At 42.5% G+C, this 24992-nt stretch overlaps 1 protein-coding gene across 4 annotated transcripts in view; it reads right to left on the bottom strand.

The window, feature by feature from the left end:
• Nucleotides 1–22505, bottom strand: part of NDRG1 (N-myc downstream regulated 1) — a 70306-nt gene extending 47801 nt beyond the window's left edge. For 2 of the 4 annotated variants that reach the window (XM_072151155.1, XM_072151157.1), the window contains exon 1: nucleotides 22398–22505. In XM_072151155.1, the coding sequence (XP_072007256.1) occupies nucleotides 22398–22430 (33 nt within the window). In that variant the 5' untranslated portion in view covers nucleotides 22431–22505. Of the gene's footprint in view, nucleotides 1–195; nucleotides 278–22397 lie in introns of those variants that run through there. The other 2 variants (XM_072151158.1, XM_072151159.1) reach the window with 1 other exon arrangement.
• Between the last annotated feature and the right edge of the window lie 2487 nt (nucleotides 22506–24992).

Raw genomic sequence — 24992 nt, 5'->3', positions numbered from 1 at the left:
TACTACAAGTCCCAGAGTGCACAGTGTCTGTTGGGTGTTATAATCCCAGTATATCTGCTCCTTAGTAGGCGTCTGAGGAACCACAAATCCCAGCAACTACAGTGTCTGATGAATAACTCCTACTCCCACTTTCCATATAAACGCTGGGACTTGTAGTTCTCCAGGCCACAGCCACCCCCTGCCTGGAGGACTTACCTCTCACAGATGTTTCCCCAGATGCTGCTTCCTCTCTTGCAGAGTTTTTTTTTTCACTAATCCGTGCAGCAGAGAGTGGGGGGTTATATGGGATGGAGCTGCTCCACCCCAGGGCTGAGCGGGGTGTGGAGGGGGCAGGATGGGCACGCCTCGTACACAGCATCAGCATGGAGCACAGAGCTGATGTGCACACTCGCACGTCACTGCTACTTCAGCTCAGATGTAGCAGAGCTCAACCGCTCATTAAACCTGGACACATAATAGACCTATGTGCTGTGCCAAATAACAAACTCAGCCCTGCTACAACTATATTATATCCCACAATATACAGTTACATAGTAGTTGGTCCATCACCCAGCTTTCCTGAACAGTCCTGTCTATCACCCAGCTTTCCTGAACAGTCCTGTCTATCACCCAGCTTTCCTGAACAGTCCTGTCTATCACCCAGCTTTCCGGAACAGTCCTGTCTATCACCCAGCTTTCATGAACAGTCCTGTCTATCACCCAGCTTTCCTGAACAGTCCTGTCTATCACCCAGCTTTCCTAAACAGTCCTGTCCTCTTATACAGGTACAAGCAGCATAAGGTGGTCGACCACACCCTGTGACCGTGTTGCCCATCACCCAGATTTTTGCGAAACAGATATTTAGAATATTATAATAACATGAGGAAGTCGTCTTTTACAGAGAGTCATGTTCTAAGGACAAACTTCTAATGTAAAGGGAACCTGTCAGCAGTTTTATCAGCCATGGAGATATAATATAATATTATAATAATAATAATAATATAATTAAAATAATAATGATATAATAATCTTTATTTAAATAGCACCATCATATTCCGTAGAGTTTTCCACTCATATTGTTATAATTATAACTTTGTAGCAGCAGGACTGTGACAATTGGATTTACATTCCAGGATTGTACCTTTTGCAAGTGCATGGGGGGAGAGTTCTCACACTGCTGTGCTCTTAGCTCTCTGCATTCATCTGCAATGCAGCCTCTTAAGTAAAAGCCCAAGTAAGTATCCAGTTTAATACAACGGAAGTTGTAGAACAGGCGGAGTTGATCGTGAACAGCTCATTGCAGAGAGAGCTAAGAGCACAGCAGTGCGAGGAGGCTTTCTCAGTGCAGATAGGGAAGCTACAATCCGAGAATATATATGCATTTATCACAGTCCTGCTGCTACAAACAACATATGCAACAGTATGATTACACATCTCTCTAGGTGCAATACATGACACGGTCTGTAGAGAGCACAGAGCACAGCAGTGTGAGGACACACCCCCAGTGCGCCTATTAAAGCTACAATCCTGGAATATAAATCTATATTTAACAGTCCTGCTGCTACTAACAACAACACACAAATGTATGATTACACATCACTGGCTGCAGTCAGATGATCCCTCTGATCTTAATTCTACCTAATATTAAAGGTATTAAAGGTCAGAGAATAGAATCTTTTGTCCTGATAATTTGCTACAATGTATAAACGCAAATAAAATGTATCAATCTTCATGTTTTTTTATTCGTAACCCTTCACTTTACAAAGTATCACCGCACTGTGATAACTGATTCCCACTAAGTGTCCCATAAGAAATCAGTCTATTGGTCAATGACTCCTTCTTTGTGTGACCAAACCATTGCATCAAGAAATCTATTTTCTTCTCAGAGTTACTTCAACTATATCTTAGACGACCTCTTAATTCTCAGAGCTTAAATCTCCTCTTATATCTCAGAGCTTAGACCTCCTCTTATATCTCAGAGCTTAGACCTCCTCTTATATCTCAGAGCTTAGACCTCCTCTTATATCTCAGAGCTTAGACCTCCTCTTCTATCTCAGAGCTTAGACCTCCTCTTATATATCTCAAAGCTTAGACCTCCTCTTCTATCTCAGAGCTTAGACCTCCTCTTATATCTCAGAGCTTAGACCTCCTCTTATATCTCAGAGCTTAGACCTCCTCTTATATCTCAGAGCTTAGACCTCCTCTTATATCTCAGAGCTGAGACCTCCTCTTATATCTCAGAGCTTAGACCTCCTCTTATATCTCAGAGCTTAGACCTCCTCTTATATCTCAGAGCTTAGACCTCCTCTTATATCTCAGAGCTTAGACCTCCTCTTATATCTCAGAGCTTAGATCTCCTCTTATATCTCAAAGCTTAGACCTCCTCTTCTATCTCAGAGCTTAGACCTCCTCTTATATATCTCAAAGCTTAGACCTCCTCTTCTATCTCAGAGCTTAGACCTCCTCTTATATATCTCAGAGCTTAGACCTCCTCCTATATCTCAGAACTTACACCTCCTCTTATATCTCAGAGCTTAGACCTTCTCTTATATCTCAGATCTTAGACCTCCTCTTGTATCTCAGAGCTTAGACCTCCTCTTATATCTCAGAGCTTACACCTCCTCTTATATCTCAGATCTTAGACCTCCTCTTGTATCTCAGAGCTTAGACCTCCTCTTATATCTCAGAGCTTAGACCTTCTCTTATATCTCAGATCTTAGACCTCCTCTTATATCTCAGATCTTAGACCTCCTCCTATATCTCAAAGCTTAGACCTCCTCTTCTATCTCAGAGCTTAGACCTCCTCTTATATATCTCAGAGCTTAGACCTCCTCCTATATCTCAGAGCTTACACCTCCTCTTATATCTCAGAGCTTAGACCTTCTCTTATATCTCAGATCTTAGGCCTCCTCTTCTATCTCAGAGCTTAGACCTCCTCTTATATCTCAGAGCTTAGACCTCCTCTTATATCTCAGAGCTTAGACCTCCTCTTATATCTCAGAGCTTAGACCTCCTCTTATATCTCAGAGCTTAGACCTCCTCTTATATCTCAGAGCTTAGACCTCCTCTTATATCTCAAAGCTTAGACCTCCTCTTCTATCTCAGAGCTTAGACCTCCTCTTATATCTCAGAGCTTAGACCTCCTCTTATATCTCAGAGCTTAGACCTCCTCTTATATCTCAAAGCTTAGACCTCCTCTTCTATCTCAGAGCTTAGACCTCCTCTTATATATCTCAAAGCTTAGACCTCCTCTTCTATCTCAGAGCTTAGACCTCCTCTTATATATCTCAGAGCTTAGACCTCCTCCTATATCTCAGAGCTTACACCTCCTCTTATATCTCAGAGCTTAGACCTTCTCTTATATCTCAGATCTTAGACCTCCTCTTGTATCTCAGAGCTTAGACCTCCTCTTATATCTCAGAGCTTACACCTCCTCTTATATCTCAGATCTTAGACCTCCTCTTGTATCTCAGAGCTTAGACCTCCTCTTATATCTCAGAGCTTAGACCTTCTCTTATATTTCAGATCTTAGACCTCCTCTTATATCTCAGATCTTAGACCTCCTCCTATATCTCAAAGCTTAGACCTCCTCTTCTATCTCAGAGCTTAGACCTCCTCTTATATATCTCAGAGCTTAGACCTCCTCCTATATCTCAGAGCTTACACCTCCTCTTATATCTCAGAGCTTAGACCTTCTCTTATATCTCAGATCTTAGACCTCCTCTTATATCTCAGATCTTAGACCTCCTCTTGTATCTCAGAGCTTAGATCTCCTCTTATATCTCAGAGCTTAGACCTCCTCTTATATCTCAGAGCTTAGACCTCCTCTTACATCTCAGAGCTTAGACCTCCTCTTATATCTCAGAGCTTAGACCTCCTCTTATATCTCAGATCTTAGACCTCCTCTTATATCTCAGATCTTAGACCTCCTCTTATATCTCAGATCTTAGACCTCCTCTTGTATCTCAGAGCTTAGATCTCCTCTTATATCTCAGAGCTTAGACCTCCTCTTATATCTCAGAGCTTAGACCTCCTCTTATATCTCAGAGCTTAGACCTCCTCTTACATCTCAGAGCTTAGACCTCCTCTTATATCTCAGAGCTTAGACCTCCTCCTATATCTCAGAGTTTAGACCTCCTCTAATATCTCAGAGCTTAGACCTCCTCTTATATCTCAGAGCTTAGACCTCCTCTTACATCTCAGAGCTTAGACCTCCTCTCCTATATCTCAGAGCTTAGACCTCGTCTTCTATATCAGAGCTTAGACCTCCTCTTATATCTCAGAGCTTAGACCTCGTCTTCTATATCAGAGCTTAGACCTCCTCTTATATCTCAGAGCTTAGACCTCCTCTTATATCTCAGAGCTTAGACCTCCTCTTACATCTCAGAGCTTAGACCTCCTCTTATATCTCAGAGCTTAGACCTCCTCTTATATCTCAGAGCTTAGACCTCCTCTTATATCTCAGATCTTAGACCTCCTCTTCTATCTCAGAGCTTAGACCTCCTCTTATATCTCAGATCTTAGACCTCATCTTATATCTCAGATCTTAGACCTCCTCTTATATCTCATAGCTTAGACCTCCTCTTATATCTCAGAGCTTAGACCTCCTCTTATATCTCAGATCTTAGACCTCCTCTTATATCTCAGATCTTAGACCTCCTCTTATATCTCAGAGCTTAGACCTCCTCTTATATCTCAGAGCTTAGACCTCCTCTTATATCTCAGAGCTTAGACCTCCTCTTATATCTCAGAGCTTAGACCTCCTCTTATATCTCAGAGCTTAGACCTCCTCTTATATCTCAGAGCTTAGACCTCCTCTTATATCTCAGAGCTTAGACCTCCTCTTATATCTCAGATCTTAGACCTCCTCTTGTATCTCAGATCTTAGACCTCCTCTTATATCTCAGAGCTTAGACCTCCTCTTATATCTCAGGGCTTAGACCTCCTCTTATATCTCAGAGCTTAGACCTCCTCTTATATCTCAGAGCTTAGACCTCCTCTTATATCTCAGAGCTTAGACCTCCTCTTATATCTCAGAGCTTAGACCTCCTCTTATATCTCAGGGCTTAGACCTCCTCTTATATCTCAGAGCTTAGACCTCCTCTTATATCTCAGGGCTTAGACCTCCTCTTATATCTCAGAGCTTAGACCTCCTCTTATATCTCAGAGTTTAGACCTCCTCTTATATCTCAGAGCTTAGACCTCCTCTTATATCTCAGAGTTTAGACCTCCTCTTAGATCTCAGAGCTTAGACCTCCTCTTATATCTCAGAGCTTAGATCTCCTCTTACATCTCAGAGCTTAGACCTCCTCTTACATCTCAGATCTTAGACCTCCTCTTATATCTCAGAGCTTAGACCTCCTCTTTTATCTCAGAGCTTAGAGCTCTGCTTATATCTCAGAGCTTAGACCTCCTCTTATATCTCAGAGCTTAGACCTCCTCTTAGATCTCAGAGCTTAGAGCTCCTCTTATATCTCAGAGCTTAGACCTCCTCTTATATCTCAGAGCTTAGACCTCCTCTTATATCTCAGAGCTTAGACCTCCTCTTACATCTCAGAGCTTAGACCTCCTCTTACATCTCAGATCTTAGACCTCCTCTTATATCTCAGAGCTTAAACCTCCTCTTTTATCTCAGAGCTTAGAGCTCTGCTTATATCTCAGAGCTTAGACCTCCTCTTATATCTCAGAGCTTAGACCTCCTCTTAGATCTCAGAGCTTAGAGCTCCTCTTATATCTCAGAGCTTAGACCTCCTCTTATATCTCAGAGCTTAGACCTCCTCTTATATCTCAGAGCTTAGACCTCCTCTTATATCTCAGAGCTTAGACCTCCTCTTATATCTCAGAGCTTAGACCTCCTCTTATATCTCAGAGCTTAGACCTTCTCTTATATATCTCAGATCTTAGACCTTCTCTTATATCTCAGATCTTAGACCTCCTCTTATATCTCAGAGCTTAGACCTCCTCTTATATCTCAGAGCTTAGACCTCCTCTTATATCTCAGAGCTTAGACCTCCTCTTATATCTCAGATCTTAGACCTCCTCTTGTATCTCAGATCTTAGACCTCCTCTTGTATCTCAGATCTTAGACCTCCTCTTATATCTCAGAGCTTAGACCTCCTCTTATATCTCAGAGCTTAGACCTCCTCTTATATCTCAGAGCTTAGACCTCCTCTTATATCTCAGAGCTTAGACCTCCTCTTATATCTCAGAGCTTAGACCTCCTCCTATATCTCAGAGTTTAGACCTCCTCTTACATCTCAGAGCTTAGACCTCCTCTTATATCTCAGATCTTAGACCTTCTCTTATATCTCAGGGCTTAGACCTCCTCTTATATCTCAGAGCTTAGACCTCCTCTTATATCTCAGGGCTTAGACCTCCTCTTATATCTCAGAGCTTAGACCTCCTCTTATATCTCAGATCTTAGCCCTCCTCTTCTATCTCAGATCTTAGACCTCCTCTTATATCTCAGAGCTTAGACCTCCTCTTATATCTCAGAGCTTAGACCTCCTCTTATATCTCAGAGCTTAGACCTCCTCCTATATCTCAGAGTTTAGACCTCCTCTTACATCTCAGAGCTTAGACCTCCTCTTATATCTCAGAGCTTAGACCTCCTCTTATATCTCAGAGCTTAGACCTCCTCTTATATCTCAGAGCTTAGACCTCCTCTTACATCTAAGAGCTTAGACCTCCTCTTATATCTCAGAGTTTAGACCTCCTGTTATATCTCAGAGCTTAGACCTCCTCTTATATCTCAGAGCTTAGACCTCCTCTTATATCTCAGAGCTTAGACCTCCTCTTATATCTCAGAGCTTAGACCTCCTCTTATATCTCAGAGCTTAGACCTCCTCCTATATATCAGAGCTTAGACCTCCTCTTACATCTCAGAGCTTAGACCTCCTCCTATATATCAGAGCTTAGACCTCCTCTTACATCTCAGAGTTTAGACCTCCTCTTATATCTCAGAGCTTAGACCTCCTCTTCTATCTCAGAGCTTAGACCTCCTCTTCTATCTCAGGGCTTAGACCTCCTCTTATATCTCAGAGCTTAGACCTCCTCTTATATCTCAGGGCTTAGACCTCCTCTTATATCTCAGAGCTTAGACCTCCTCTTACATCTCAGAGCTTAGACCTCCTTTTATATCTCAGGGCTTAGACCTCCTCCTTAAGCTCAGAGTTTAGACCTCCTTTTATTATTTCAGGGTTTAGACCTCCTCTTACATCTCAGAGCTTAGACCTCCTCTTATATCTCAGAGCTTAGACCTCCTCCTATATCTCAGAGCTTAGACCTCCTCTTATATCTCAGAGCTTAGACCTCCTCTTATATCTCAGAGCTTAGACCTCCTCTTATATCTCAGAGCTTAGACCTCCTCTTATATCTCAGAGCTTAGACCTCCTCTTATATCTCAGATCTTAGACCTCCTCTTGTATCTCAGATCTTAGACCTCCTCTTATATCTCAGAGCTTAGACCTCCTCTTATATCTCAGAGCTTAGACCTCCTCTTATATCTCAGAGCTTAGACCTCCTCTTATATCTCAGATCTTAGACCTTCTCTTATATCTCAGAGCTTAGACCTCCTCTTATATCTCAGGGCTTAGACCTCCTCTTATATCTCAGAGCTTAGACCTCCTCTTATATCTCAGAGCTTAGACCTCCTCTTATATCTCAGAGCTTAGACCTCCTCTTATATCTCAGAGCTTAGACCTCCTCTTATATCTCAGGGCTTAGACCTCCTCTTATATCTCAGAGCTTAGACCTCCTCTTATATCTCAGGGCTTAGACCTCCTCTTATATCTCAGAGCTTAGACCTCCTCTTATATCTCAGAGTTTAGACCTCCTCTTATATCTCAGAGCTTAGACCTCCTCTTATATCTCAGAGTTTATACCTCCTCTTAGATCTCAGAGCTTAGACCTCCTCTTATATCTCAGAGCTTAGACCTCCTCTTACATCTCAGAGCTTAGACCTCCTCTTACATCTCAGATCTTAGACCTCCTCTTATATCTCAGAGCTTAGACCTCCTCTTTTATCTCAGAGCTTAGAGCTCTGCTTATATCTCAGAGCTTAGACCTCCTCTTATATCTCAGAGCTTAGACCTCCTCTTAGATCTCAGAGCTTAGAGCTCCTCTTATATCTAAGAGCTTAGACCTCCTCTTATATCTCAGAGCTTAGACCTCCTCTTATATCTCAGAGCTTAGACCTCCTCTTACATCTCAGAGCTTAGACCTCCTCTTACATCTCAGAGCTTAGAGCTCCTCTTATATCTCAGAGCTTAGACCTCCTCTTATATCTCAGAGCTTAGACCTCCTCTTATATCTCAGAGCTTAGACCTCCTCTTACATCTCAGAGCTTAGACCTCCTCTTACATCTCAGATCTTAGACCTCCTCTTATATCTCAGAGCTTAAACCTCCTCTTTTATCTCAGAGCTTAGAGCTCTGCTTATATCTCAGAGCTTAGACCTCCTCTTATATCTCAGAGCTTAGACCTCCTCTTAGATCTCAGAGCTTAGAGCTCCTCTTATATCTCAGAGCTTAGACCTCCTCTTATATCTCAGAGCTTAGACCTCCTCTTATATCTCAGAGCTTAGACCTCCTCTTACATCTCAGAGCTTAGACCTCCTCTTACATCTCAGATCTTAGACCTCCTCTTATATCTCAGAGCTTAAACCTCCTCTTTTATCTCAGAGCTTAGAGCTCTGCTTATATCTCAGAGCTTAGACCTCCTCTTATATCTCAGAGCTTAGACCTCCTCTTAGATCTCAGAGCTTAGAGCTCCTCTTATATCTCAGAGCTTAGACCTCCTCTTATATCTCAGAGCTTAGACCTCCTCTTATATCTCAGAGCTTAGACCTCCTCTTATATCTCAGAGCTTAGACCTCCTCTTATATCTCAGAGCTTAGACCTCCTCTTATATCTCAGAGCTTAGAACTCCTCTTATATCTCAGATCTTAGACCTCCTCTTGTATCTCAGATCTTAGACCTCCTCTTGTATCTCAGATCTTAGACCTCCTCTTATATCTCAGAGCTTAGACCTCCTCTTATATCTCAGAGCTTAGACCTCCTCTTATATCTCAGAGCTTAGACCTCCTCTTATATCTCAGAGCTTAGACCTCCTCTTATATCTCAGAGCTTAGACCTCCTCTTATATCTCAGAGCTTAGACCTCCTCTTATATCTCAGATCTTAGACCTCCTCTTGTATCTCAGATCTTAGACCTCCTCTTGTATCTCAGATCTTAGACCTCCTCTTGTATCTCAGATCTTAGACCTCCTCTTATATCTCAGAGCTTAGACCTCCTCTTATATCTCAGAGCTTAGACCTCCTCTTATATCTCAGAGCTTAGACCTCCTCTTATATCTCAGAGCTTAGACCTCCTCTTATATCTCAGAGCTTAGACCTCCTCTTATATCTCAGAGCTTAGACCTCCTCTTATATCTCAGAGCTTAGACCTCCTCCTATATCTCAGAGTTTAGACCTCCTCTTATATCTCAGAGCTTAGACCTCCTCTTATATCTCAGATCTTAGACCTCCTCTTCTATCTCAGATCTTAGACCTCCTCTTATATCTCAGAGCTTAGACCTCCTCTTATATCTCAGAGCTTAGACCTCCTCTTATATCTCAGAGCTTAGACCTCCTCCTATATCTCAGAGTTTAGACCTCCTCTTACATCTCAGAGCTTAGACCTCCTCTTATATCTCAGAGCTTAGACCTCCTCTTATATCTCAGAGCTTAGACCTCCTCTTATATCTCAGAGCTTAGACCTCCTCTTATATCTCAGAGCTTAGACCTCCTCTTACATCTAAGAGCTTAGACCTCCTCTTATATCTCAGAGTTTAGACCTCCTGTTATATCTCAGAGCTTAGACCTCCTCTTATATCTCAGAGCTTAGACCTCCTCTTATATCTCAGAGCTTAGACCTCCTCTTATATCTCAGAGTTTAGACCTCCTCCTATATATCAGAGCTTAGACCTCCTCTTACATCTCAGAGCTTAGACCTCCTCCTATATATCAGAGCTTAGACCTCCTCTTACATCTCAGAGCTTAGACCTCCTCTTATATCTCAGAGCTTAGACCTCCTCTTCTATCTCAGAGCTTAGACCTCCTCTTCTATCTCAGGGCTTAGACCTCCTCTTATATCTCAGAGCTTAGACCTCCTCTTATATCTCAGGGCTTAGACCTCCTCTTATATCTCAGAGCTTAGACCTCCTCTTACATCTCAGAGCTTAGACCTCCTTTTATATCTCAGGGCTTAGACCTCCTCCTTAAGCTCAGAGTTTAGACCTCCTTTTATTATTTCAGGGTTTAGACCTCCTCTTACATCTCAGAGCTTAGACCTCCTCTTATATCTCAGAGCTTAGACCTCCTCCTATATCTCAGAGCTTAGACCTCCTCTTATATCTCAGATCTTAGACCTCCTCTTATATCTCAGAGCTTAGACCTCCTCCTATATCTCAGAGCTTAGACCTCCTCTTATATCTCAGATCTTAGACCTCCTCTTATATCTCAGAGCTTAGACCTCCTCCTATATCTCAGAGCTTAGACCTCCTCTTATATCTCAGAGCTTAGACCTCCTCTTATATCTCAGAGCTTAGACCTCCTCCTATATCTCAGAGCTTAGACCTCCTCTTATATCTCAGAGCTTAGACCTCCTCCTATATCTCAGAGCTTAGATCTCCACCTATCTCATCCCAAAGTTAAGACCTTCTCCTATACTTCAGAGCTTAAACTTCCAGAGGTCCACCAAAATATCAGAGGCTGAACCTCAGTAGAAAGCTCAGAGATTGGAATTCCTTTTAGCTCTCAGAGTTTCGGCCACTGCTATATCTCTAAAGGGGAGCTTCCACCTACACCGCAAAGTTTAGATTCCACTTTGATCTGAGTTTGGACCTCCACCGTTATCTCAAAGGCTGGACATCCATTTTATTTCTTTGAGGTTATCTTAGAAATTGGACCTCCATATGGATTTCAGAGTTGACACCTCCATCTAAGGCTACATTCACACGGCCGTTGCCCGCCCGTACCGTAGCGGGCAACGGCAGTGCACGGGGAGAGGAGGAGGAGGTGAGCGCAGCTCACCCCCGCTCCTCTCCATAGGGATGTATGGCGCACGGCACCATATTACGGGAAAATATAGGACATGTCCTATCTTTTTCTGGGGTACGGAGCAGTACGATGCCGCACCTGTGCGCCCCTATATCTATGACCACATTCTTTATAATATAATGTTTATAGATATGAAAAAATACTGAGTCTGGATGTGACTACCTCTGACCAGTCCTGAGAATCTGTTATGGGTTTCATATGGGTTTTATTTGATGTTTGAGTCTCGGGTCGTCTCTGCGGGGTCTCCCACTACCCTTCGCATTATGTTCAGATTTGGCAACTTTTGATGAAGTTTACAAATGGATGAACTGCTGTCGGTCTGGCCGAGGTCCCGAGCATTCCCAAGCAGTGGGACATCTTCTGGACCGCAGGAACTTATTACAGCTCAGCCATCAGGAGGATTTATCAGACTTACAGAAATTGTGGTCGTTAATGGTAATTAGAGGACGTAAAAATACTAAGAGAAAAATAACAGGGGCCCTAATCACATAATAGAAGATCTGGTCTACAATAGTATAACACGCTACAAACAACATACCAATAAAAGTGCCATAAGGTCAATCAACCAATCAGATGTGTTGACTTGGCTCACATGACCCATTACCTATAGAATCATTCATTAGACCTTTCCTTGTGGACCCCCCTTCTTTTGTGGATAGGTGATAAAGACCACCGCCCACCGGCTTGTGTCTCCTCTGTGGCATCTCATAGATGGTCAGGAGATCTGTCTGGTGATATCTGATGAAGGATCATCTCACACTCTGGAGGCCCCCAGATGTGATTGCATGGACAGTGCATTGGTTTCAATGGGAACAGTGTAATACCTCATTCCTCCAGTGGTGGCACTGCAGAGTAATTGATCACTTCCTGTTCGGAGGTGATTGCTGGAGGTCACAGGATCGGGACTTCCTGTTAGACCCTTTGTAACGAGGTTACTCTGCACTCCACCCTGCTGACTGTTTCCCATGATTCTGACTTTGCTTTGATTATCAGGTTAAGCAGAAATAATATATTACAGAAATACATTATCAACTCCTTCATGCTGCATTTGTCAAAAAACATCATGAGACGCCTTGATGACTGTGAACATCGTCCGTTTATTATCCTTGAAGAATTGAAGAACTCGACATGTGATCTTCCATAGACTTTAATATCGCTGGAAATGCTTTGGAATTACTTTCCATGTAACTTGATTGCTTAAATGTAGGATTTTCATGAGATAATGATGTCTTAAAGGGATCTGTCAGCAGGTGTGCAGTACTGTAGGCAGGTATTGCCCCTGGAGAGATGTGTAATCAGACCTTTCTGTAAGGTTTTTGTAGCAGCAGGACTGTGATATATGGATTTATATTCCAGGACTTTTGCTTCTTCAAGCGCATTGGAGGCGTGTCCTCACACTGCTGTGCTCTGTGCTCTCTGCAGCCAGTCCTTGGAGAGATGTGTACTCACACCTTTGTATATGTACATAGTAGCAGCAGGACTCTGAAATATAAACTGTGAATATCAACGATTTATATTCCAGGATTGTAGCTTCTCCAAGTGTACTAAAGACATGTTTTAACACTGCTGTGCTCTGTGCTCTCTGTATTGAACTGCTCCGCAGCATCTTCCCTATATTCTGTATGAAAGCTGTAATAAGCTTCAGACTTGATATTACAGCAGCCACTCAAAGAAGAGGAGATTGGTTGTGGAATGGCTCAATGCACAGAGAACAGCAGTGTAAGAAGATGCCTTGAGTGAACTTGGAGAAATTAAAATAAAAACCTGTTCTATAAATTTTTTAATTTTTCACAGCACTGCTGCTACTAACAGCTTTCACAAAGGTATGGTTACACATCTTTCTAGGAACAATACCTAACAATAACTGCAGAGAGCACAGAGCACAGCAGTGTGAGGACACACCTCCAGTGCACTTGAAGAAGCAAAAGTCCTGGAATATAAATCCATATTTCACAGTCCCGCTGCTACTAACAACATACACAAAGGTCTCTCCAGGGACAATAACTAACACTGGCTGCAGTTTACATGGTCACAGCTGCTGACAGGTTTCCTATAAGTAATAATTAACTACAACTTATATTAGGTATTGGTCCACCTTGTGGAAATTGAGAATGTAGATTCCCTTAGCTATCCATGATCTCCAAAAGAAGAACCAATTTCAATACCTTACAAGTAACTGTGGGGAAAAAACATATGTGATATAATAATAAAGGGGGGTCACTACCACATTGCATCCTGCCCTGCACTGATGAGGGGCACAATCTCCGCACAGTCTGCTGATCTCTGCTGTGACTCATAGTCATGTTCATAGTTGTTCCTCCAACAAGTCAACAGAGAGGATCCAGTTTTCTGAAGAATCCCCTATAGATTCCGGATAAACGTGTATGACCAGGGCGCCGGCCGGGATAGTAAATCTTGTGTGTACTGAGGGGCAGCCTGGGGGAGGGGAGAGGAACTGAAGAACAAATAGAGGCAACAATGTCAGTGTCTTCAAGTTTCTGGAGAATTTTGTCTTTAAAGGAAAACCATGATGATAAACCCGGGCCACCCAATCATAGATCCAGGCACCGGGACTGTGGTATCTTCTTATATTTGTTATCCATACCCATCTAAAATCAACTCTGGGTGGCTCTGGGGTTGTTGCCAAAGCCTCTTCATGTTGTAGCATCATGGGCCGTTACACTGTGGCCTCCTTCCTTCTAAAAATCACACTGTGGGGAGTGTAACGAGTGCCCCTCCATGCTGGTGCTGCACAGGCTGTAACACTGTGCAGGAGCACTTCCCCCTTCTACTGTGTGAGATGATGGCAGGCAGAGGGAGCAGGGTGTGCTAAGGGAACAGGGGCAGGGGAGACAGTGTAACAGCCTTTGAAGCTACAGCACTGACGGACTCTGGTTCCCAGCACACTTCTTTGGCTCATTAGCATAATTGTAAAAGTCGATTTTAGAAGGAATGAGGTCATGTATAGCAAATATAAGAAGATTACCATAGTCACGGTGCCTGAATCTAAAAAAAAATAGTCTGTGGTTTATCAGGAGGGATTTTGATGGGAGATTTACATTTATAGCGAAATAATGAGACCTAGAATCTATGAATCTTCTCCTGATGGTGGGAATGTCCCTAGTATTATACCTTAGACAATTTAGACATAAACCTTGTCTAATGCAACAGCACTCCAGAGCTTTAACAGCCGCTGCCTGACATTGTGCTTTCAGAGTGTGATCTACGACCCAAGTCCTTCTCTAGAAGTTTTTTATGGTGACCAATAGATAAGACGCCTTATGTTCGGCCCATGGTACCTGCCCAGAACCTGAACATGATAATATTTAGCTTGAGATCTTGTTTTTCTCGGCCGCTCTCTATAAGTAACATATTACATGATGATTCACGTGCCGTTTGTGGTTTCCTGCCTCTTCCTGATGTTTGTAGTTGATGTTTTGCTTAGTGCTGTGGATTGTGCCTCCGTTGCATCAGACCGTAGGCGGAGATGTGGATTTCATTGAGTCTTGTGACTCTTCACCACCAGTGACTTATGTAAACTGAAGGAAATATCAAAGCTGATGGTTGGCCTCGGCAATAGAGGTGCGATACCATCGGCTGGGATTGTAGAGATCGTCCAACTATCCCTGGAAGACGTCCTCCTATGTTGTCGCTACCCGACCCTAAGGATGACACAAAAGCTCCTCTACAAGACTAGATCCTAGCATTTGTATGTGGCATATAGATGACCCTGGTATGACTGCGGTGTACGCCCGATGGGTTACGGAGGGTGCACCTGGACTGGTGGAGGATGTTTGAGGCCCTAATTTATTGTTTGTTTTACTGTTTTGGATATTCTGTGTTTTTATAGTTCTGAAGTCACAGCTGGCGGAAAAATGAAGATCTGAGATTGCTGCTTTGCTCGTCTGGCCGACTTGCCATCTGGGAGTCCAGATGGGTATAGTATCACCAGGACATCTACCACCCGGATGAAGTATTGTAAACCAAGCACACTGACATACTGATGTGCGCTCCCTCTTTCAGGATATGCTCTTCTTTTAGCTTTATATGCTTTGTTTTTAAGAAAACACAGCTTTGAGAATTATGCAAATTAGTCTGAGGGGCTCCAGGCTCCATCAACATCTATGTAGCAATATGGTTGCATAATTTTATAAACATTTTTTCTAAAAACCAGGGAATAAGAAGCTAAAAGAAGAGCCGATCCTGCCAGAGGGGGCGCACACCAGTATGTCAGTGCGCTTGGTTTACAATCCTACATCCTGGAGGTAGATGTCCTTTCAGTATTCTTAGTTTTTAGTATTTATCCACCACATTTACAAAATAGAAAAATAAACACATACTTTGAAGGGTCCACTGTAGTTACAGTATTGGCTCCTCAATCTCTAGGTGGTTCTAGTCCCATCAGACCTGATGTACATTGTGTATGTGATGATTGAGCTAATGAATGAATGGCATGAGATTTCAGGGGTCAGAGATTGACCAGAGACACAAAAAGGGAGCTGCTACTGGAAACGTGTGGAATAAGAGGTTTATACATGGATTTTGCCCATTTTATTCTCAAATCTTGGAAACTCCCTTTAAGCCTGATCCAATTGCAACCTATATTTATTATTATTATTATTATTATTATCAGCCCATGAAAACCATGCACTGGTCCAAGTAGTGACAGAGCTTAGGTTGGGTCTAGGTTTTTGGAACTGATCCCCCACCCCAAGGATGGATCACGGTTGCTCAGTGGTTAGTACTACAGCCTTGCAGTGCTGGGGACCTGCGTTCAAGTCCCTTCCAGGTCAACATCTGCAAAGAGTTTGTATGTTCTCTCCGTGTTTGCGTGGGTTTCCTTTGGGTCCTCCCACAGTCCAAAACATACTGGTAGGTTGATTAGATTGTGAGCCCCAATTTGGTAAGTTCTGCGCAGCGCTGCGTAATCTGTGTGCAGATCCATAGAAGATGATGGTTTCATCCATATGTAGTGGCCACAGCAGAAAACCTCAGCTCAGCATCTATTCAATCCTATGGGAGCCGGCAGAGTTTTAGTAATTTGGTGCGGCCAAGAATGGGTCAAAGTTGAATTCCCAGATGGTCATTTTTGGAGTTGTAGCTTTGCAAGTTCTTCTGTAATTAATACTTGGGACACTGGATTGGATATATTAGCCAACCTTTTAGAATTAAGGTAAATTACGTCAGATTTTGACCCAGATCCTAATAAAAAACACCAATCTCTACCTTGACCAGAAAAAACTATACACTTGAAATAGATCTCTATCCCAGTATGTTTGAAGGTAGACCTAGATCCTACTGGAGGAGGTCTAATTAGCATACGTTTTCCCATGGAGCATCGGCAATGGGTGGTTTCCTCAAGGAGAAGTAGAATCCCCTGAAATCTCAATGTCTCACCCTCCAAACTAACTCCGGTTCTGTCTTCAGTGACCTGTAAACCTCAGGTTGTAAACAGTAAACTGGTCTGTCGTCCTTGTGACCGGGCGCGAAGCCAGAGGACAGAAAAATGTGCAGCGCAATGGCTGATTAATCAGGGACTATCAGGATGGAAAGCCATAGAGGTAATAGAAGCCCGGACGGACGCTCACACTGTTTACTAGAATAAAGAGCAGAGAAAATGACTTCCCCGCAGGGGATGGAAAGAAAAACATGTTTCTCTCCCATACAACAGGTTCTGTCACGGCTATGGGACGCCGTGTGACTGGAAGACTTGTTGTCGACGAGGTCTCTGCATAGTTTTCTTGAATGTTTTATCTACAGTAAGAAGGAAAGCCAAAATATTGTTATGGGTGGTATTTGTGGGAATGCGGAGATAATTATGTGATAATTGCACATTTTTTACATACTTGTTAAGGTGTTCCTGGTGGACACAAACAATTTGGCATTTGTAGGTTTTATTCCTTTATTTTGAGTTATAATCACCAGACAACAAGAACCGGGGAAGCAGAGCTCAAAACCGCAAGTCTGAAGCTCCAAACCAATGGCCATCAAAAATGGAACACTAAACCAATGGACACCGAGGCTGAAGCACTAAAGCAATGGACACCAAGGCTGGAGCACTAAACCAATGGACGCCGAGGCTAAAGCATTAAACCAATGGACACCGAGGCTGAAGCACTAAACCAATGAACACTGAGGCTGAAGCACTGAACCAATGGACACTGAGGCTGAAGCACTGAACAAATGGACGCCGAGGCTGAAGCACTGAACCAATGGACACCAAGGCTGGAGCACTAAACCAATGGACACCGAGGCTGAAGCACTAAACCAATGGACACCGAGGCTGAAGCACTAAACCAATGGACACCGAGGCTGAAGCACTAAACCAATCGACACAAAAGCTGGAGCAGTAAACCAATGGACACCAAGGCTGAAGCACTAAACCAATGGACGCCGAGGCTAAAGCACCAAACCAATGGACGCTGAGGCTAAAGCACTAAACCAATGGACAACAAGGCTGAAGCACTAAACCAATGGACACCAAGGCTAAAGCACTAAACCAATGGACACCGAGGCTAAAGCACTAAACCAATGGACGCCGAGGCTAAAGCACTAAACCAATGGACACCAAGGCTGAAGCAGTAAACCAATGGACACTGAGGCTGAAGCACTAAACCAATGGACACTGAGGCTGAAGCACTAAACCAATGGACACTGAGGCTGAAGCACTAAACCAATCGACACAAAAGCTGGAGCACTAAACCAATGGACACCGAGGCTGAAGCACTAAACCAATGGACACCAAGGCTGAAGCACTTAACCAATGGACACCGAGGCTGAAGCACTAAACCAATGGTCACAAAAGCTGGAGCACTAAACCAATAGACACCAAGGCTGAAGCACTAAACCAATGGACACAAAAGCTGGAGCAGTAAACCAATGGACACCAAGGCTGAAGCACTAAAATAATGGACACCGAGGCTGAAACACTAAACCAATGGACACCAAGGTTGGACCATTAAACCACTGAACACCAAGGCTGCAATGCTAAACAATTGGATACCAAAACTAAGTTAATGGAGACCCAAGCTGGAGCATTAGGGCTTTTCACACCAAGGCTGGAGCACTAAACCAATGGGGACCCAAGCTGGAGCACTAAACCAATGGGGACCCAAGCTGGAGCATTAAGCCACTGGACATCAAGGCTGGATCACTAAACTGCTAGACAGTAAGGATGGGGCACTTAACTACTGGACATCAATGCTGGAGCACTAAACCCCTGTGCACCAAGGCTGTAGCTGTGAACCAATGAACACCAGGACCGGAGCACTAAACCACTCTTGTCCAAGGCTGGAGCACTAAACCCTGGACACCAAAAGTTGGAGTGCTAAACCACTGGACACTAAGGCTGGGGCACTAAACACTTATAATAAAGGACTGGAGATCTAAAAGACTCAACAGACTGGAGACTGGGGCACTAAATAACTGGAAATTAAGGATTGTAAAATGGAATCACTGGGCACCATGAACTTGAGCACTAAACTCCTGGACACCATAAATTAGAGCATTCAAGCAACGGGAACCAAAGACTTAAGAACTGGACCTCAGGATACCAAGGAATGTTGCACTAAACCACTGAACACCAATGATTAAACAACAGGACATCAAGAATATGAACACAAAATGACTATATACCAAAGAAAGGAGCACAAAATAACTGGAAATTAAGGATCAGAGAACTAAATTACTGGACACCAAGGACTACGGCACCAAACTCCTGGACACCAGAGATTAGAGAAATGAGCTACTATTCACCAAGGATTAAATTATTTAACCACTGGAGACCAAAGACTGGAAAACTAAATCCCTGAACTCCAAGAACTGAAGAACAAAACCACTCAACATCAAGGACTTTAGAACTGAACCATTAGACACCAAAGGATAGAAAACTGAATCATCAACTGGAGCATGAAAGCACTGGACACCAAGGTCCATAGTTCTACCCATACACCAAGACCTGAGCACTGAGGTACGAGGTGAAGCATTAGACATCAAAGACTACAGAACCAAAACATTAGGCACCAAGGACCTAAGACATACACCATTGGACATTGAGGACTGGAGAACTATACTATGAACACCAGGGACAGAGACAATGAACCACTGAACATCAGAGACTGAAGAACCAAACCACCATAAGGCAAGACTCAGCTCGTAAACCAGTAGACACCAAGACCATAAATACTGACCACTGGGGGTCAAGCCCAACCCTGGAGAATCAAAAGAGAAAACTTCTTAATTTGATGAATAGAAAGATGATTATCATTACCATGGTGACGTCTCCTCCTTCTGTGCTACAAAGAAAGTTCCTATTCTTGTGTTTCTTGCCCCGAGGAGTCTTAAAGTGACCTGTAATGGAGCTTTGGCCACTCGTGTCCCTCATTACCACTCCGTAGCTCCGTATACATTGTATCACTTATTAACCAGCAAGGATAATAATTTAGTGCTCATCAACATTGTAGCCTTGGAGCTACTGACTTCTAAGAATCAAAGACTTTGGAAGGAGATCATTTCCTTCATACACACTTGGACGCACGTGTGATTGTTTGGGGAAGTCAGGAGGAAACTAAAGGAGGATTCCTCGGCGGATGAAGGGGTTCTCCATTTTGGAACTTACTTTGTTTTGTTGTCAAGATTTTTTGATTACAAACTGATCAATAATTCTTCCTTTTCCTGACCTACCGTGATCATAAGGAATCAATTTCCCTGCAGCACCCCCACAGGTGCCATCGGGTATTACACAATGTCCATTCACATCAATTGGTTTATTATGTAGTGAGAAGAGTCCTCCAGAACAAAATATACTCTTTGTAGTATCTCTAAACTATGGACAAGAAGGTCCATGACTGCATATGCCCATCTAAAAATGTAACTGCCACTTCCTATACTGTACAGAACATATGGGCTGTGCTGTGTTCAGAGAAGAAATCTGTGAAGTACATCACTGCACCAGAGTGCTCCAAGTGCAGCCACAATCCTGGAATATAATTCCATATTTCACAGTCCTGCGGCTACTAGCAACATACACAAAGGTTTGATTACACAGCGTTCCAGGGACTGTGCTCAACACAGTCTGCAGAGAGCACAGAGACAACAGTGTGAGGACAGGGTCCTGCTGCTAGTAATAAAATACACATAAGTTTTGGTTACACAGCTCTCTAATGACAATAGTTAATACTGGCTACTAAGACCACAGCGCACAGCAGTGTGAGGACAGACACCCATTGCACTTGGCATATTACATCTATATACATATATCACAGTCCTGCTGCTACTAACATACACAAAGAGGACACATCTCTCCATGCACAATAAATATCACAGAGAGCACAGAGGACAGCAGTGTGAGGACACAGACCTGCTGCTACTAAGAACATACACAAAGGACTGATTACACATCTCTCCAGGGACAATGCATAACACTGTCTGCAGAGAGGACAGAGCACAGCAGTGTGAGGACACAGTCCTGCTGCTACTAACAATACAATACATTACACTGGCTGCAGTATTATATGGTCACTCCAGCTGCAAAGTTTTTTCTTTTGGAAACATTTTATGTAAGAGAATTACGTTTACTCGAAGAAATTTTAGAATCAAATATGTAATTTAGATGTAGAGAGAGAATTGTCTAGAAGCATCAGGTGCCGTGCTGGGGTCAGACGCCGGGTCGTGTTCTGATCAGAGAGGACGCGGCCTCGCTCTACAACTAATTAATTCCACAATAACCTTTAGTAACACTGGAGTTCTCTCCGCAGTGCGCGTTACACGCCTGGATACACCTTGGCTGCGGCCGATGTCTCACTTGCAGATTAGATTTGGAACTCGCATTTTAACAAACTTACAAAATACTTGTTGCTTGCTCACCCTCAAATTACTGAAGTCATGTGACCCCTGTCTGGGTAATTAGCCGTGCCCTCCAGCGCTAGGACTGGTGTCATTGGAAGAGTCACCCATGGGGGGGGGTGAGGGGTCATACATATAGATATAGGGATGAGGACGTGCAGAGAACAACTGCAATAAAACATATTATACTGACATGTCCACATTTATCAGGAATGTTCATTTCTAACCATCTTTCAAAAATCTATCCATCTATCTATCTCACATTTATCTATCTCCTATGTATCTATCTATATCTATCTATCTATCTATCTATCTATCTATCTATCTATCTATCTATATCTATCTATCAATCTCATATCTATCTATCTATCTATCTATCTATCTATCTCATATCTATCTATCTCCTATCTATCTCATATCTATCTATCTATCTCCTATCTATCTATCTATCTATCTATCTATCTCCTATCTATCTCCTATCTATCTATCTATCTATCTATCTATCTCATAACTATCTATCTATCTATCTATCTATCTCCTATCTATCTATCTCCTATCTATCTCATATCTATCTATCTATCTATCTATCTATCTATCTCCTATCTATCTATCTATCTATCTATCTATCTATCTATCTATCTCCTATCTATCTATCTATCTATCTCATAACTATCTATCTATCTATCTATCCCATATCTATCTATCTATCTATCTCATAACTATCTATCTCATAACTATCTATCTATCTATCTATCTCATATCTATCTATCTATCTCATATCTATCTATCTCATATCTATCTATCTATCTATCTATCTATCTATCTATCTATCTCCTATCTCCTATCTATCTATCTATCTATCTATCTCCTATCTATCTATCTATCTATCTATCTATCTATCTATCTATCTCCTATCTATCTATCTATCTCATATCTATCTATCTCATATCTATCTATCTGTCTATCTATTTATCCAAATATATCTTATGTATATTACTATGTATCTTTTCTCTAGCTATCTATTGTAAAGAAAAGGATAGAACGCCAAATGAAAGAAAAAAATCTGATTCTATGATCTATTGCGCTATTATATAGCAATATCTCTATCTATCAGTTTACCCATCTATCTTTATCATCTCTTTTAATGTAATCCAAAGAAATGGGTAAATGTCCAAATAGTAAGTAAAAATAGATAACATCCTCCCTGTCTATCCTGCTATTACTAAGCTTTATCTGTGTTTATACAATGACATTTGCTCAATTATTCAAACACAAAACAATAGAAATACAGACATAAGATGGACTGATGGATTGGAGAGATAGACAGACAGATACATAGATAGAGAGATTGATATTTTTTACCCATAATAGTGAAACAAACTTAAGTTGGACATTTTAATGAAACAGATTAACATTCATTAAGCAAAATGTTACAATGGGTCAATAGCAGAATAAATAATCCTGCCCCGGGCTCTTACCTGGTCACTTTCCATCTTCCACACTTTGATCATTCCCTCCTCCTGTGTTGCTGGTTGTTAGAAGGCATAAAGTGGTCACACCAGAGTGTCACCCGCAGCACAGAGGACATAGGGAGTAAGAGGCTCATCATCCTGCGCAATGATCCAATGAGGCTTTCCTACTGGCGCTAATACACACATGGGATTAGGTAGAATCATATCAGTAATCCGCCATGCCTGACCATTGTATTCCACACACCTGCCATAGGACAGACTGCACAAATAAGATTACACCTACAGGGGAGACCAGCGCATAATTAGTTAATAAACTTCAGCTATTTCCAGCTACTCTGCCCATATGTGTTGTCACCTAGAATTACACCGACCATATAATAATCCATTGGGATATTGCAGCTCCGAAGCCTTAAAAATGGTTGAAGTATATGTAACACAGTACAACTACAGGATAAGTAATGTCATGTATGTACACAGTGACTGCACCAGCAGCAGAATAGTGAGTGCAGCTCTGGGGTATAATACAGGATGTAACTCAGGATCAGTACAGGATAAGTAATGTCATGTATGTACACAGTGACTGCACCAGCAGCAGAATAGTGAGTGCAGCTCTGGAGTAAAATACAGGATGCAACTCAGGATCAGTACAGGATAAGTAATGTCATGTATGTACACAGTGACTGCACCAGCAGCAGAATAGTGAGTGCAGCTCTGGGGTATAATACAGGATGTAACTCAGGATCAGTACAGGATAAGTAATGTCATGTATGTACACAGTGACTGCACCAGCAGAATAGTGAGTGCAGCTCTGGAGTATAATACAGGATGTAACACAGTACAACTACAGGATAAGTAATGTCATGTATGTACACAGTGACTGCACCAGCAGCAGAATAGTGAGTGCAGCTCTGGGGTATAATACAGGATGTAACTCAGGATCAGTACAGGATAAGTAATGTCATGTATGTGCACAGTGACTGCACCAGCAGAATAGTGAGTGCAGCTCTGGAGTATAATACAGGATGTAACACAGTACAACTACAGGATAAGTAATGTCATGTATGTACACAGTGACTGCACCAGCAGCAGAATAGTGAGTGCAGCTCTGGAGTATAATACAGGATGTAACACAGTACAACTACAGGATAAGTAATGTCATGTATGTACACAGTGACTGCACCAGCAGCAGAATAGTGAGTGCAGCTCTGGAGTATAATACAGGATGTAACTCAGGATCAGTACAGGATAAGTAATGTCATGTATGTACACAGTGACTGCTCCAGCAGCAGAATAGTGAGTGCAGCTCTGGGGTATAATACAGGATGTAACTCAGGATCAGTACAGGATAAGTAATGTCATGTATGTACACAGTGACTGCACCAGCAGCAGAATAGTGAGTGCAGCTCTGGGGTATAATACAGGATGTAACTCAGGATCAGTACAGGATAAGTAATGTCATGTATGTACACAGTGACTGCACCAGCAGCAGAATAGTGAGTGCAGCTCTGGAGTATAATACAGGATGTAACTCAGGATCAGTACAGGATAAGTAATGTCATGTATGTACACAGTGACTGCACCAGCAGCAGAATAGTGAGTGCAGCTCTGGGGTATAATACAGGATGTAACTCAGGATCAGTACAGGATAAGTAATGTCATGTATGTACACAGTGACTGCACCAGCAGCAGAATAGTGAGTGCAGCTCTGGGGTATAATACTGGATGTAACTCAGGATCAGTACAGGATAAGTAATGTCATGTATGTACACAGTGACTGCACCAGCAGCAGCATAGTGAGTGCAGCTCTGAAGTATAATATAGGATGTAACTCAGGATCAGTACAGGATAAGTAATGTCATGTATGTACACAGTGACTGCACCAGCAGCAGAATAGTGAGTGCAGCTCTGGGGTATAATACAGGATGTAACTCAGGATCAGTACAGGATAAGTAATGTCATGTATGTACACAGTGACTGCACCAGCAGCAGAATAGTGAGTGCAGCTCTGGGGTATAATACAGGATGTAACTCAGGATCAGTACAGGATAAGTAATGTCATGTATGTACACAGTGACTGCACCAGCAGAAGAATAGTGAGTGCAGCTCTGGGGTATAATACATGGGATGTAATGAGGAGGTCATGTATGGGACCCAGCAGTGATCTGATAATGATGAGTTACCCTCAGGCTGACATGTGGTTCTGGTAGACAGACACCGGATCCTCCAGCACATGATGTACAGTAGTGACATTAGTCCTATTAGCGGCACTTCCTGACAGATGGTGCTGTAATAAAGACACGATTCTGTGCAGTTACATTATGATGATGGTGATAAATTTAAATATTATTTATGATTCACTTTGATTTTCTTACATTTAAAGGGATCACAACTGGAGGAAAATTGTTCCTTTAATAGAAGTCCACACAGATAACAGTGTTGAACCTGAGAACACCAAGACCTATATGTTGCAGGGGATGGGGTCAGCACGGCGGTTAAGTGGTTAGCATTACAGCCTTGCAGCCCTGGGGTCCTGGGTTCAAGTCCCAGGGTCAACATCTGCAAAGAGTTTGCATGTTCTCTCCGTGTTTGCGTGGGTTCTCC

This window comes from Engystomops pustulosus, chromosome 5, assembly GCF_040894005.1.
Source record: "Engystomops pustulosus chromosome 5, aEngPut4.maternal, whole genome shotgun sequence".
Classification (NCBI taxonomy): Eukaryota; Metazoa; Chordata; class Amphibia; order Anura; family Leptodactylidae; genus Engystomops; species Engystomops pustulosus.
This window is presented reverse-complemented; position numbering and strand designations above follow the sequence as displayed.